At 42.2% G+C, this 17,079-nt stretch overlaps 1 protein-coding gene across 5 annotated transcripts in view; it reads left to right on the forward strand.

Moving 5' to 3' along the window:
* mast1a (microtubule associated serine/threonine kinase 1a) overlaps positions 1–17,079 on the forward strand; it is an 80,657-nt gene that overhangs the window by 31,335 nt on the left and 32,243 nt on the right. For 4 of the 5 annotated variants that reach the window (XM_086211167.1, XM_086211170.1, XM_086211168.1 and 1 more), the window contains 4 exons: positions 11,897–11,985; positions 13,496–13,571; positions 13,980–14,052; positions 16,487–16,647. In XM_086211167.1, coding sequence (XP_086067293.1) covers positions 11,897–11,985; positions 13,496–13,571; positions 13,980–14,052; positions 16,487–16,647 — 399 coding nt within the window. Of the gene's footprint in view, positions 1–10,449; positions 10,561–11,896; positions 11,986–13,495; positions 13,572–13,979; positions 14,053–16,486; positions 16,648–17,079 lie in introns of those variants that run through there. The other variant, XM_086211171.1, reaches the window with a different exon arrangement.

Below are 17,079 nucleotides of genomic sequence, written 5' to 3' on the forward strand. Positions count from 1 at the left end.
ACTGGAGGAAGTGTTTTATTTTTTATGAGGTGATGGCTACGGATCATTTGCCGTGAATAAGGTCATGATGGATACTGAGTGAAATGTCATGATCGTAGTGATTCATAACGCCTCCTGGGTCTTCACGTATACAGCGACAGCAGAGAGCTCACTGACTGACAAACGTGCGCTGGAGAGACTAATGCAGGCTAACAGGAAGACTGCAGATGATAGACTGATAGTGACACTTGCAGAACCATCCAGAAAGGTCTTTGCTCAAAAACTTTCTGAAGCATCACTCCGCCTGAGGACACACTTCCACACCTTTAGAGGAAATCTGACAACACCTCCGACTGCAGAGAAGTGATATTTGAGGATCTTTGGAGGGTCTTGGTCTGGACTGTTGGTTTAACCTTTACGTCAATGATTCTAATGAATCGTGAATTGGCAATGTATGTTTGGGGAGACAAACCTGGGCAAAAATAGGAAAAAGAAAATAAGAATCTATCAAAATACAACAAACAGATAAAATCATTGAAATATCAAACCAGATCACATTCCCTGTGAATGTATCCGTTGTAGTGATTAAAGGTAGTTCAACATTACTTCCATGTGGATGAGATGATTAAATCCCTTGCCTCATTCAAGTAAACATGGCGCTGGTTCGGTATTGTGCTTGCTCAGAGACTTTTACTGAAAGTGTGCTCACTGACTGTATCTGTTGTTGAGGTGCTGGGCAGGCAGATAAACTGATGATGAAAGATGTTAATCACTCAGAGTGGTAGCATGTGAGCAGAGGACCTAAGCTGGACCAGACGGACCAGCTGGAAGGTTGAGATCTGACCTCAGTTGATCAGCTGAGGACTTCCGTGAATGATGGAGCAGGACAGTTGGGGTCGATGAACTGGGGTCTCTAGAGCAGCGAGGCAGGAGGCCTCTCAAGGATGGCCTGAAGGCAGAGCTGATGAAGGAGGAGGATGATCATCGCTGGGTATCCAGAGTGTCTTCTAGGAATGCTGGTTTAACAACAACAAGAGGAACATGGGGACAGTGGAGGTGGTTGATAACTGGAGAATAACCGGACATAAGCTGGGTTTGCATCAGGAGGGAGCTGTGCAGGGAGGTAGCCGGGTCAAAGCTTGTAGACTTGAAGGCTGGAAAACTGCAGCAATCCAAGGGAAGCCACTGGAACGAAAGGCTGAGTTTGAGGTTCTGGAGAAAACAGAAAAAACATTGTCATATTCTCCATCTGAGCATTATCTTATTTGCAAGTTATGGCATAAAGCTCCTTATTACCATCTTTTCTCACGGATGCAGAGTCACCTGGGTCCCTGCCCATCCACGTCTCATCTGAAGCGAATATTTCTCCCCATGCGGAAAGTGGTACTTGTAGACACCTCCATCTATTCATTAACATGAAAACTGTCAGACACACGAGAGGTAAAACTTAAAAGTAAGACTCTGACACCACCTGTTATTAGAGCTCCAGGCTGTGGCAGGCTTCAGTGTCACTTTGTTATTCATCAGTCAGCCACTTTGTCAATTCACTATGAATTATCAGCTTGTCAGGTGAGCTAGTTAGACACAAGTTTGGCCAGAAATTCAGTCTGACATCCAGACAGCGCGTCAGTCATGCAGCCTGTTGATCAATAATTTAGGCAGCTACCTCATTTGCTAGAAATCTTATTATTCAATCATTCAACAAGCTCTTTGCAAGCTCATGAGCTCGCCAGTCACTTAGGCGTCACAATAAAACACTACCTATTTGGAGGAGCTCAGAGTCCTTTTGTAAACTGACAATTGCCTCTGAGTCACAGCATGAATCGCCAAAATAATTTCTATTTCGCTAACAGCCTGAAATAAGTGTGCGCCTTCGACTATGTTTGATCTTTTTTTTGGGCAACCGCCTTCCTTTGCCTTTCTCTTTTCATCTTCATCCTTTGAGACGATTTTTTTCTCCTTTGAACAAGTGTGAAGGTAGGGTTGTTATTTTTTTTTTTTGGACCACTTTATCTTTGCCTCCTTGCTCAGCCTCAATTTCACGGGGAATAATAGCACAACCTCTATTTGTGTCTTTCTGTGCTAAATTGCGTAGCAACAATAGAACTATGCGTCTGCCACAGTTCATTCCTTTGGAAGACGCTCAATGTCGGATGAGAGCGAAGGCCTCGGCTAACTGGAATGGGGCACAGTCATTTAATATGGCGGCTCTTTTAAAATGTTATCAGATCAGTTTGATCAAAGTACCCTGCCAAAACCTCCACCCAGGAGGCGACGTGGATGCACATTGTGAACATAATATCATCAAAATCTGTTCAGGAATTTTCCTTTCAACCACCAAAAATAGGTCGGCTGAATACCCAGAACTTGATACGCCCCTGCTCGAATTACTGCGCATGGCCTCAGTCATTTCAATCAAAATATGCACAATTATTTTTGAAGATATTGACCGTTATGTCAAAAATGGGTCCACACAACGTCAGATCCAGAGTAGGATCATGTAACATCCTGACTAATTTATCCAGTCATCGTTGTGGAACAGTCTTAAGCTCTAAATTTGATCCAGATCGCCTCCTGAGATAAGCTCTTTTTGTTTATTACTTATTTGCCGTAGAATTTCATCACAATATGCCCTTTAGTTTTTGAGATCTTGCCACTAACGGACTCACCTTATCTTACCTTTTGTTATTTTTTTAGCCTGTTGTTTTTAACTGTTTTAACCTATTGTTACCTTGGCAACACCTGGATGGTCTGATTATTGTTTTATTTTCATGTTTTATTTTTTGATATCACCTGTTCCTGCATCTGCTGCTTCTCAGTCACCTTCTCAGTTTCCATTTCAGTGCCTCTTCCTTTGATGATTCTGCTCACATGGCTTAATTTGGACAAATTCCAAAACAGGAGATCCGTCTGGATTTCAGCGGATGTTGTGAATGCCACCGGCAGTAAGACCGGCGGATGTTACATAATAGGATGCACTAAGAGGGATCAGCCCGTTGGCCGGGAGAGTGTTTGGTATTTTACCTTTCCATCCCATTTCCTGCACTTGTAAACATGCACTCACCTTCAAGAGGCTCCGAGGGGGAGACTAGGCGCAGAGAGAGAGAGAGAGAGAGAGATGTCCCCCGACAGGAAGTGAGTCTGCATGGATCGATGGTGCACCAGTCAGAGAGGTCTAGTGTCCTCTATGCCCTGTGAGTCAGCACTAAGAGCAGAAGATGACACTGCTGACTGACACAAGGATGCTCACACTTGCTGCAGGCTCACATCCAAATGCATAATCTGTGATGGACACACACAGACACACACACACACACACACACACACACACACACACACACACACACACATTAACACATGCATGTTGCCTTAATAACATCCCACGCGTTTTTAAATGTCCTCTGACGCTGAGCCACGAGTCGCCCCCCCCCCACACACACACACCCAAACACAAACACACACACACACACACACACACGCGCGTTCTAAAGCAATCTATCGCCTGCACTGCTGTGTTGTTATCAGCAGCCATCCATCACCATGGATGGGCTCAGCTGTCTGGCTATATTATAAACCCTTCAGAGGACTTTTTGTTTGTGGACAGGAGAGTGGAGAAGAAGAACGGAGATGAGAGGAGACAGCCGCCTCAGTAGAAGTCATTTAGCAAATAATTACATGGACCAAAGAGACGTAATGAAGTTAACTGCTGTCTAAACTCTATCAGATCAGAGGGGGTTCTGTCTTCAGCTTGTGATTAAACGTTTAAATCAGAATATTTAAATGAGTTTCTATTTTAAAAGGTAATTATAATTACCATTGATCTGTCTTCAGTAAGGGTCTTTAGTGGAGAATTTTATTCGGGGAAAAAACACATTTCCAGTTGAATCTCTTTAATTCCTGTTAATTCACTAGTCTTATTCACAGTTGTTTTTTTGGTTTTGTTTTGTTTTTTTAACGTATTTTCTGATTAAATCCCCCAAATATGATTGTCAATGATTATTTTTCCATTCAATTTCCAACAAAAACAAATATATATTTAAAGGAACTTCTTGAATGCCTGTGTTTAGTTCTGTCAAAGTTTTCCACCACAGATCAGTTTTTTGGCGATTGGTGCACCACAAGAATGTTTTACTGCAGTTCATTGATCGTTTCTTAAAATTCCCGTTGTGAGGCAACTTGACGGCAAGCTCACAACGTCACAAGATCCCGCATAAAACTTCTCGTCAGGCTTCAAGTTTTGGGTTCTTGTCCGAAACACATCGTTCTTTCAGGAGATTTTCGGCCGTGGTCTATGAGCCCTGAGGAGGTTCGCGTAGATGTACGAGCATCGGCTCCTTAAATAGAGGAGCAAAGAAATGCACTGGGGGGCTTTCCTCCATGGCTGATGGCTCCATGTGCTTCCCATTCAACATTTAGATTTAGATTTAATATTTAGATTTAACATTTTGTTTGAACATTTAGCAGGTTGACCATTCAATGTTTACATTAAGATTTAGCTTTTAGAATTAACATTTAACATTGTATTTATACTACATGTTGATATTTAACCTTGAACATTTAGATTAAGATTTCATGTTTTGATTTATGTATTTAGTTTACGTCTTAAATATTGAAATCATACATTAAGTTTTTACATTTGGCATCCCACAATGTACTTGTAGCTGTGCATGTGTAATGGACCCTGTAAATTGTGGAAATATTGTAAAAGCATAAACTCCTGAGTTTGACTTTCATACAAAGCCAAACGGCTAAACTCCTGGCTTGTTTACATCTTGTCTGACAGTCCGACCTTTAACCCAGCAACCCTTTGTTGTGTTGATGTCGCTGGGTTCCCAGGTCTCACCAACAACTTTGGCAAGCTCGTAATCGTCATACCCAGAGTCCCAAGTTAACATCCAGTGGAATTATTCTTCAAGATCAAACCCTGACAACTGGCAAAATGTACAGACCGAGTAAAGCATGAAATGTGTGCTTCTAATAGCCTGTATACAAATGTTATTGTTTGTGTGGTGCAGTAATGAGTGTGGAAACTTTGAGACAGTTTTGGGGCAGTGTTACACTCTGCGTTTGTCTTTCTCCATGAGTGTGTGCACATTCATGGGCTTGTCTGTGGGAGAGACTAATGGCAGTGTGCCAGCCGGGTGCCTGCGGGGGGATAATTGCTCGTCAAAGCTTCTGCACGAGTCATTACCAGAGATTTAACCTTTGACCTTCCCACAGTGCACTGACTGGAGCGTCCCTGCCAATGGCAGCCCTGGGTTTTATTATTGGGAGCAGAGAGAGAGAGAGAGTGAGACAAGTCGGGGCTGACTGTCACAACATAGTGTGTTGGGGTTGCTCTCGATGTTTCTGTTTCTCACTGTCTTTCAGCTTTGGCATTTTCTGTTCCATGAAGTGGGATCACTTTGCACTGCACAGACGCCATAGTGATGAGGTTAGCGTGGGATCAGGGTTAGACACTGACTAGGCCCCACGAGTGCTAAGACACCCCACTGATGACGTGATTCTTTTGTAGCTTTTACTGAAACATTGTGCAAGAACAGTGAGCGTTACAGTGATGTTAGACTGTGTTAGCACAACAATGCTGCACAAGTACCATATCTGTTAACAGCTAGCTGCCGATATGTCAGTACTGTGAGCGAAATACAAAATAGAAGCAGAGAAGGCAAATGATGGAGGAAAATTGTGCTTGGACCACCAACTTTAGGGGCAAGGGGGGCCGCAATCCAAACCCGAGATAGAACCAGACTGACAGTGAGTGAGAATGTGCATCCTGTGACTCAAATAGTTTAACACCGAACTGAGTTTAGCATATCCTCACCTGCTGTTATGGTGAACATGGTAGCAGACTGCTGCCTATGTGCACATCCAACATAGGCAGCATTTATTTTAAGTTGTTTCAGCACTTTTTTGAAGTTGCTTAATTGCTATAATCTGCTTTGGTTTTAACTTTTTTTTGGCAACTAAATGCTCTCCTTCATTCACGAGGTATTTGTCACTATTCACATTTTGGATCAAGTTTGTAATCTTTCTTGAACCTTTGCCACAGTCTTAAAAACCTCACTGCATCGATGCAAAACACATTAAGTCACTAGGAGAGGATTTCATTGGGAATACTTCATTATTCGGATCATTTCAGAACAATGTACAAAGAATTTAATATAACATAAATGGACAGTGAATAGTTTTGCAACCTTGAATCTTTTTCTCATTATTAAATACATATTTTAAGAATTAAGTAATAATGATATCGTCACCTCTTTCTCCTATATAAAGAACTGCATTATAGATATATTTGTAGTTTTCTCGTCAGCTCTTTTTGCCCTCGTGATGGCAGCTTGCACCACTGACACTAATGAATCGAACTCGATGACCACGTCGAGCCTCGCTGCCGCTCCTCTGTTACACACAGGTTGAGCCTGCATCATGGATTACATAGTGGATTATGATGGATTATAAGATTGGCATTCACATAAAAACGCAAACAACAGACAGTGACTCATAGAGTTGTTGTTCCCCGCAGCGCGAGATCATGTTTCTCTGGTGTTATTGGTTTTATAGAAATCAACTTCATTATTTTATTTGTTTATCAAGAGTGTTGTGTTTCTCACTATGTGTGCTGGTGAAAACATTCAAAGGCAAACGGTCAATGTTTACCACTTTGGGATCTAAACTCTAAATGTGTTGCCATGGTTACGCTCACTGCCTATCACATCCTCCTCTTTCTGCTGTCACTCTTCATCTGTCTTCTTGATCAATTTATTAGAGGAAATTTGCTCTTGATTAACCTAATTGGATATGAAAAGGTTTGAATATTTAAAGGGAAAGATTCTTATATTAGTGGAGCTTCAGTTAAATTCATGACTGTGTAAATCCAAATATTACCGCCTGCCAGGAAACCGAAGAGCTCGGGGATGATGAAACGAGAGATCTTACAGAAAAGAAACGAGACGCTGGCACACAGTTGAAGTTCCCAGTAGTCACAAACCAGGAAGTCAGGGATCAGGAATGGAAGCTATAGGAAAGGTTGTGCAGATAAAGATGATATTGGCCACCAGGAGTCCAGATCGTAGCAGACTAACAAAAAGTTGTTAAAGAACGACAAGCAGCGACACGGGAAATCTGACCAGGGGAAGGTAAAGGTGAAAATCCAAAAATGAAACCAGAGAACTTGATAAACATTCTAACATAAAAGGAACACATAAATGTTTAATATAAAAAAATAATAATACAATATATAAATAGAATATATAAAAAAGCTTATGAAAGCTGTTTTTTTAGCTTCAAATTTAAAAGCCAAAATCCAGCTGTTTCTCTCCTTCAGAGATGTAGAGAAAGTCATCCGTGCAGACAGGGACGACTGACAACTACAGGTAGAAGTCAGTCGTCCCTGTCTCGCCTACATCTTGTCCAAATCGCTGCAGCCAGGCTCCTGACAGGTACCTGGAAGACAGACCATGACTTGACTTGAAAGGGGAACAAACAGGGCTATATTTATTCAACTGGAGGGCACGCAGAGACTGCATTGCTCTGCCAAGGCAACCTCAGCCAAACCCAAAGTAAAAAAAAAAATGCAGTTTTTTAAATTAGATGTGCTCTAGAGTTGAATGGGTTCTTCCCCGATCTATGCTACACCTCTGCATCAAACTTGGTAATAATTGGCATTAAATCTCTTGTGTAGTCCTTCTGACAGACAGAAAGAAAGACCGGTGAACAACATGAGGGAAGGTCCAAGAATTAGAGATGGTCCGAGAATTAGGATGTGAAAGCAACATCAGTACATGAGAGCAGAGTGTGAATACTCAAGAGGGGAAACAGCTGTCGTCATTTTGGACTGAATATGAAAAATTAAAACAGCGCGTGAAAACGTCTACAGACAAGGGTAGACAGGATGACCAAGGAGACAGCGTTGACGGACATATTTGTCTAGAAATTGTTTAAAGTTCAAAATGGTGGAGAGTGCCGTGCTTATACTAGCTTTCACTTCTCATCAGTGAAATTTCTCTGCTACAAAAGCAGTTTTAATATTCTGATCACCACTTGAATTGCATTGCAGCCCTTTCATTCAGATTGATGAGAGGAGCTAGTAGACCCTTTTCACAGTGGTCCATTTATGGTCCTATGCTATTTAGTGTGTTACAGCCATCAAATAAGCAAGCACGCACGCCACGGAGCACTGGCCTGCCTAAGTGGAACAGAGCTGTCATTCATTTGAATTGTTTTCCCTGCAATAACATGTCAAAATGGCTGCTGTGAAAAGGGCCTACTAGCTGCTCTTAGGTGTCACCAAAATGGCCTCCAAGTGAAGAGAATTTGACATGCAGTTGTGTTTGCCTTGAAAGGGGCAACATGTTTTCATTTAATCACAAATGTAGCTTTCAATGTATGACTCTAAGATGGTGATTCACAGTATACAAACGCATCCTGTCCAATTCAACACACAGACACACACAGACACACACACACAGACACACACACACACACACACACACACACACACACACACACACACACACATTTTTATCCAGATGGAGGGAGGACGAGCCCCTTCTGGACGGCAATAACTGTGACAGAGTGATTTAAATACATTTACACACACATACACACATTCTGCTTTCACTAGCTACACGTTCCCACCTCTTATCTTCTCTCTGTGAACCACAGCTTGTTAGTCTAAAGCCTTCATAAGCATGTATAGCTTTTAGCTGCTGCTAATTATGAAGTAAGCATTAGAGGATAATATAGAGAAGTATCATTCTCTCCTTAGTGAAAGTGGAGAGAAATCCTCAAAGGGGAACTTATTCCACTTATTTTTACACATCAAAGTTTGCTTCCAGGTCTTAAAGAATATAGGCTACTGCGTTAAAAAAAACAGCTTAAATTGTATTTTCAGCTTTAGAGAATGATGAGACAAAGCCTGTCAATAGAGAAAATATTTGTGGAGTTTGAAAGATGTGATTCTGAGGTTAGCGGCCTCAGGCAACATTAGCAGTTAGCGTAACGCTCGCGTATCTCCCAACAAACTGCTGGTGGTTCAGGTGCATTGTGAGTGATGGAGATTGAAGGAAGAACGTGCTGACTAAATAAAATCAGTTTGGAAATTAACCAGAATAAACAGTTTCATTGTTGAATAAGTGTAGTTTTAAATGCAGTACACGTTGTGGAGTTGTTTTCTGTATGTTCAATCTGTAGGCTTATTTGTTAACATCACGCCCAGTTTATCCAATCCAGTACGTATTTGTGTTTGTGTATGTTAATGTTTCACAGCTGCACCTGAAGTATTTCTTGTTTTGACATTGATTAATCTGCATGTTATTGACACTTTTCATCATTTAATCTATAAAATGACAATAAAATTAGGAAACCAATCATTGGAGCCTCTGGCAGTCAAGGTTGAAAAGGCATTCAGAGGAGATGTGTCCATCACAGTGATCTGAGTCGTGCTGGATGATTGCTTGGCTGGAGCTGGAGCTCCTGTGGATAATGCAGGAGTGACAGTCTCTATCGCAGCTCGTCAGCACATCCCCTCTCACGTCCCACGTCCCTGGTGCATCCACAGGTTCTAGTTTAGTGCCGTTACAGGAGCTGCCAGAGTCTAAGTTTGTAGGCAATGACAAACCGCTGATGGACTACAACTCCTGATTTCACTCGTTTAGCCAATTCAGGATTTACTCTGTTAGCCATACACCCACAGAACAGGGGGCGTTGGTTGGCGGGTGCCAGGACTTACCCCATGATTGTAGACCTGCACCCCTCACCTCATTGCCACTGAGATCCCCCATTGGTTTATCCTGGAGTTGTAAAACATCACTTAACCTTGAACTGTTAAGGTGACACAATAGGAGTGTTGGTGAGGGAGAAGCTGTGTATAGGTGACAAAGTGACATGTTCATATGACTTCTTCCAATAGTCCCCAAAACAAAAGGACTCTTCATTTGTCACAAATGAGCAACAGAAGGGCGTTTTTGCTTGACAAATCGACCATCGAAACTGTTGCTTTTCCCTTCAATACACAAATCGATTAATTGCTGCAGGAATAACAAGTTCTTCAAAAAGACTTGACATTTGATTTAAGAAATATCTGTACTCTTTGCAGCTTTTGCAGGAATATGTGTAGCAGGACTCTTAATATGACCTTTAGTGGTGATAAATATACGGCTGGTTGTTGGAGTAAAGAGGAGCATTCCTATTCAACCTTTTTTACTGTACAAATGCACTGAGCATGATGCCCTTTTGCTGCATTCGTTTAAGATAGCAATTTTATAAAGCATGTGGCTGCCTGAGGCTTCTGGCTTTAATGGAAGATTAGATTGCTTTGCCCTGGTGACTTTTCCATCTGCTACTGTCCTTTATCAATCAGCCACCTCTTTAAAGCTTAAAAAAGGGGTGGGGTGGGTGGGTAGGTTAGGGGTGTAGAATAAATAGTCTTTACTAAGTAAATTTCACTTGTTCCTCATTTAGAGACATCATTTAGTGGATGGAGAAAGGAGGTTTAGGGGAGAAACCAAGGATACGTTGAGGAAAGATGGCGAAGATGTGAATTGAGACTGATGATAGTAATCAATAAGTCACAGATGGAAGGTAAGATTGCATCTCTGTCACTATTCTGTGTGGCTTACATCATCTGCCACTCCAGCGTGTAGTGAATCACCGCCATTCGGCTGGTAGAGCCGCTGCGGACAAGATGAATCATGAATCAAAAGCTATGAATACGCTGGAGAATGAAGCTTGACTAACGTATGATCAAGTGATTCAGCCTTTGATTGGAAGGTGGATTTTGGAGGACTGCATGAAACAAACAAAGATTACAGGTGACATCATAGCCATATAGTAGAGGAAGTACATAAGAAAATCAGTATGCACTTAAAGCCTCTGCACTTTTTGTCTTGTCCCCCCGCCCACCCTGCTCCTTTCCTCTGTTCTCATCTTGTGAGAGCTGTAGCGAAGGATGGCGTTAAGCCACATCCATCCCTGCATCCAGAGCTAATGCACTTCCCCTAAATATTTCAATATGCTCCTCCTCTGTTCTGCAAGGTTGAGTACAAGCTCTCCCTCGGCTGGCGCCCACAGAGGCGGACTGCCACCGATAAAATCCTGCCACGGGGTTGATGTCTCAGAGTGCTTGAAACAACTGGTATCAAAAAGAAGGGAAGGATGTGGGAGGACTGCGAGATAGGGATATAGATTATGGATGCAGGCTCTGTGTTTTATTTGACACATGTCAAGTTTTTTTATGTGTGCATCTGCTATTTAATGTACTTTACTCAGATAAAGAGCTGTGTGCTGGATGATGCAACATGCAGCAAACTTGTGTTGCTTTTTCAGTTCTGCAGAGTCAGGCAGTGTGGAGAAGCAGACTAGAGCAAACCCAGTCACGTCAATATAACAACCGAAAATACCACTTTCCTCTTTACGACGTGTGAGACCTTAACATCTCTCTGCGCTCTGAGTTGTTCAAAGACACAGACGGTGGCGGTGGCAGCAGCAACAGAAGCGAAGCCTTTATGGTTCAATAATTTCAGTTCTCCTATACCTGCCCTCTCCTCTGCTCTCGTCTCCTCCAGCTGTTTCTCTATCCCTCCATCGCCTCGTCACTCCCTCTATTAATTCCTGGCAGCAGCCGCCATGGGGCAGGACCTAAAGGATATTAAAAATCTTTGTTGATCCGTCGCTCTTCCCTGATGTCAACAAAGTATTGTGTTATTGCCTGAAACATACACACAGAGACGTACTGCTCTCAAAACATACATTTAAAGGCAGCCACGTGCACACACACATACACACAAACACACACATTCACTCAGAGGGAAGTAAACATGTCATTAATCAGTGTGTGTGGCAGCTGTCATCTGCATGGTGTTGACGGAGTCTTAACGAAGACAAACACTGATGTGATGTTTGTTCTCTTATGTTCTAGTTGCAGAACCAGTAACCGTAAAAGCCTCATCCTGACCAGTACGTCCCCCACCCTGCCACGGCCGCACTCACCGCTGCCTGGGCACATCGGTCAGTATACAAGTTCAGAAAGAAAAACAGCGCATGATTACACTCACGTCACTTTGTGTATCTCACGTAGACAACCAATGCTTTCCTTTCCTTTTTTCAATTCGTATCCAAGCTGCAATAGCTACCGATAACAGCTTTCCAATGAGAAGCACAGGTACCACTAACCTCACTCTACTTAAAGGTCCCATGAATGAATATTACGTTTCCCTAATTTTAATCCCGCCTCCCCTCTACAAATTGTTCGCTCATCTCTTTAAATCTTTATCTTAAAATGCATCTCTTTTTAGATCGCAATCCTTGTCTTTTCTCTTCCTGTAAAACTATTCACACATGGGATTTGCTAATTTTGAAAAGGTTTTTTTTTTATATTTCTTGCCTGTGTATCACACGATGCATTACAGTCAGAGAGCTAAAGCCACTTCCCCCATGGTTGAGGATAATTGTTCAAAGTAGGACAGGACCACCAACTGAAGGCTCGATGGTTCGATCCTCACTTCGCCCTGTAACCCTGTCCTAGTATCCTTGAGCAAAATACTGAGCCCCTATTTGCTCCTGATGGCCCTGCGATAGACTGGTGACCCGTCCAGGGTGAACCCCGCCTCTCACCCAATGTCAGCTGGGATAGGCTCCAGCCCCGCCCCCCCCCCCCCCCCGCGACCCTTAGCGGTAACGGTAAGTGGTATAAAAAAATAGATGGATGGCTAATGTAAATGCCAATCATAATCCGCGAGTCCCTCCCCTGCTACATGTGTGCGCCGAGTTACACTCACTCTGCTAAACCGCTGACATTAGTATTTCATTGATTGAGCTCCAATCACAAACACATTTTTGTTTATTATAACATCTTGTGCAATGATACCATGCTAAGCTGGGTGTTTCAGCGTTTCTCTTTGCTGAAAATGTAGCCAAAGTAAATGTGTTTCTCAAGAAAACAAACTACATCTTTCCTCCAAAATATATATTCTCTATTTGATGTTTTAAATGCTGTCAGTCTGAAATCTCCTGTCAGGGCTGAGGTCAGGTGACTACAGCATATGATCGACATTTACATACTCAAACCGCTCAGTGACCCCTGGTGTCCTATGGATGTGGACATTGACACCCTGTGCGCTTGCTTCTTTATTCCATATTTTTTCTTTCATTTGACACCCGTCTGTTGCTCCATATTGTTATGAGTATTCAAAAACTCTACAGGGTTCCTTTAATTATGCAGATGATGTCTGTATGTGAACTGGACGTAGGAAAAGAGATTAGAAATCAATAAAATCATAAATGCAAAAGGTTATTTTAGAGTTCTATTGGTGATTGAATACATGTACATAGATTAAAATGTGAGTGCCACGATGTTGGCTTTTAGGAAAGCAGTATCTCTCTCAAGTGAACATGATTTTTAAAAAAATGAATCTGATTTTATTCACAGTACACCTACATAAAATACTGCAAAATATGGGTTTGTAATCCTCTCCAATAATCCACAATGTCAGTTTTCTGTCTGTATGTACTTTAACAGGAAGCAGCCCTCTGGACAGCCCACGCAACTTCTCACCAAGTGGACCCGCCCACTTTTCCTTCGCTTCATCTCGAAGGTTGGCATCCCTGCTATATTCACAGGATAAGAACAGTGTGAAGTAGTCGTGTGAGATTTTTGATGGGATTATTTTTATACACATATACACACAGACACACACACGCATACACACACGCACGCACCCACACACAAATGAGCTTGATGTTACACAGTCTTTGTCCTTCACTGCTCTTGTCATGTGACTGAGGCGTGACATCAGGCTGAGAGGAAGTGTCAAACTCAGGGATGGAGGGAGGAACTCTGAAAGAAATCAAAGGAGTTAAAGTCTAGTTGAATAGATTAAGAGGAATTAAGGTGGAACTGCTTTGGCTGCACTTTAAAAAAAAAAAGACTATAAAATGTAGGGATGTTCAGTGAGAAAGTGAGAAAAACGTGATTGTAACCTATTTCCTGGTGTTTTTCTCAGGGCTGATGGACGGAGATGGTCCCTGGCGTCTCTGCCCTCCTCTGGTTATGGTACCAACACACCAAGTTCAACGGTAAGAGTTAGTTGAAGGTTGGCACGAGGCACCACTTTTGTCAGGGAAAGACTGACGAGGTCAGAGGTTGATCCCAGGTTAGTGCTGTTGGACGTTTGTGGGCTGACCCTTGTTGTTCTGCCAGGAACACTGCTGGCTAACAGTAGGACCGAAACCAGTTTTTGTGGAGGATATCGGATGTTTTTCCCAGTATCCAATATATTTTGACTTTTCAAACCTTTTCATCAGACTCATGGGTGGTTCTGAAGCCCCCCTTCACATGAATTGGTCTCATGGATCCTCTTCTGAGACGGGTTTTTTTATTTGTTTTATGATATGAATCAATTTAAAACAACCATCTAGAATTTTTTTTATAGGTAGAGATGGAGGATTGAGTTAGCTTCAAGTTAAGTTATTAATTCCATAAATTAAACTAGTCACCACTTTAATTAGAATCAGACTCATTCTTCAGTTCCTATCATCATCATTATTATATTACTATTTATTTATTTATTTTATTTTTGTAACCAGGGAGAGAGAGAACAGTAACAACACTAAACTGTGCAGTCAGCTTTTTCTTCACTCACTAAATTAGCTGCAGAAGTCAAGGAATCAACACATAAAACAGCGCTTCAGTCGCTAAATATACGACATCGGCTTTGGTATCCTTCGCATGAATATGCATTTCGCACAGAGAATTTATGTGCATATAGTTTCATGCTTCAAATTCACTTGCTTTTATATTCATGTTCTGAAGTTGCATGTTCTACTTTTGTTTCACTTCACTTTGAAATGATTACATGCAGCTCTAGCAGCTAAACGCCATGCATACGCAAACACACACACACACACACACACACACTCCAGTGGGTTGCTGACTTGCTGCTGCTGCTGCCGCTGTTGCAAAGTCTCAGCCAATTATTTAACAGTGATTTAGCGCAATAGAACATGCATCCCATGTAAACTGGAACTAAAAATAACTTGCTAAGATATTATCGACCTGATTTATCTACAGATGATGAGTTGTCCTTCCTGGAAAAAAAAGAAAAGAAAAGTGGAGCAGGGATAATTGAAATTAAACCAATCTGCTTCAGAGTGCTCCAATAACTATTTCTATCACCAGCAAAGGAGAGATTGTGGAAATGGATGGGCAATAATGGCAAAAGCAGTAAGACAACTATGTTCATTTGCACTGCTGTTGTGCGTGTCTGATAAATTCGCCTTGTTGTTGTTGTGTGTGTGTGTGTGTGTGTGTGTGTGTGTGTGTGTGTGTGTGTGTGAGGCACTCAGGTGTTGACTCATCTCATAAACGTATTTCCATCTTTGCTGCTCGTCACACATCCCTTTGTCATTGACCACCTTTCAAGTGTCTCCTCTCAGCAGCAGGATGCTACACAAGTTTCAAGATGGTTTCTCAGTCTACCCCCCCCAATACGCCCCTGCACCTCACCTCCATCACCCCCCCCATCCCATCAGGTTCCAGTGCTCTGCCGGTTCTAACATGGTCCATTACTCGCCTGATTAGTTACAGCAGGAACATTGCATACTGAACAGAGCAGATGAAAGGAGGAGAGGAGTGTGTGTGTGTGTGTGTGTGTGTGTGTGTGTGTGTGTGTGTGTTTGTGTGTGTGTGTGTGTGTGTGTGTGTGTGTGTGTGTGTGTGTGTGTGGAGTTTGTCTTGCATGAGCTGAATGTATGTGAGGGGGTGTACATTTCGAGGCGGAGTAAGAAGTAGATAAAAGATGGAGGGAATATATTGAACCTCACAGGTAAACAGATACGAGCCATCTTTCTTCTGTGATAACCATCACATCCAACGGCATTTTCCTCGGACTCCGCTGTCCGTCATTCTCCAGAGAGGTTATTAATTGATTCTGTTGACTGCTTCACAACATGATTTCAATGCTTTCTTCAGCTTCCAAGTGGCTAAAACTTGAAAGGAGTTTCTAATGGATTTTTATAGCAGAAATCGTTGTGTGGCCAAAGCCAACCACAGTGTCCCATTGGGAGATGTGTTCATTATGCCTCCCATTGATCCAGGCTGGTGTTTCCCTCCTGTGCTGAAGAAAAAGTCTTTTCTTTGGGAACAAATAGCGCTGCCATTAACCTCCTGAGGCAGCCAACACTTAAAGCCTTTTTTATTTGCACTGACTCTTTCTTTCCCTGCAGTCTCCCCCCATATAAGTTGTCTCCTTCTGGACGTTTTCTTGTTTCTGCACCTCTCTCTGTTTCTTCTGTTATTCACTAAGTCTCTTGGTGTTTCAGTTCTTTCCACCCACGATCATACCTGGTGCTCTCCTCTCTGGCTTACATGAATTAAGGTGTTCTGGAATCTTCTTTTTTTCCTCTCGGGATTTTAAAAGTACTTTTTATGAAGCAGCTGCAACAGAGGAATTACAAAAAAAATTTAAGAATTATCAGTTTACTGTTAATTCCTCCTGCCCCCTGCCTCCAGTCATCCAGCTCGTCCCAGGAGCGTCTGCATCAGCTGCCTTTCCAGCCAACCATGGATGAGTTGCACTTCCTGTCCAAGCACTTTGGCAGCACAGAGAGCATCACGGACGATGATGGGGGGCGACGCTCGCCACATGTCCGTCCTCGCTCTCGGAGCCTCAGGTGAGAGAACGGCAGGTCATGTTTTAAGGCACTTTTAATAAATGAGATCCGGCCACAATAACCCCCAGACCCCCCTGATTCTGCAATATTATATGCATGTCATCACCAAGAGCAGAAGTAGGAAAAAATTCCAAGTCTGGCATTTTTCTAAAAATAGAACACATTAATTACTGTACCGATTTAAAGCACTGGTAGATTCTGGGTTGGACCATAAAACACGGTATTAATTAATTCTTCCAAAAGTTGTCAATATTATTAGAATGGTTTTTGTTCGTAGTTTACCAGATTAGTTGAATCTGGTCCATTAAATAAATTGGTAATAACTTGGTCCAAATATTCTTGAATAAATGGGAGCTAACGTGTATATTTAACTTTGAGTATCAATAGGGATTGTTATGTTATATACATATAAAGTATAAATGGAATAATAAC

Source organism: Aulostomus chinensis, chromosome 8 (genome assembly GCF_037954235.1).
Source record: "Aulostomus chinensis isolate RoL2024-O1b breed Wild chromosome 8, RoL_Achi_v1.0, whole genome shotgun sequence".
In the NCBI taxonomy this organism is placed as follows: Eukaryota; Metazoa; Chordata; class Actinopteri; order Syngnathiformes; family Aulostomidae; genus Aulostomus; species Aulostomus chinensis.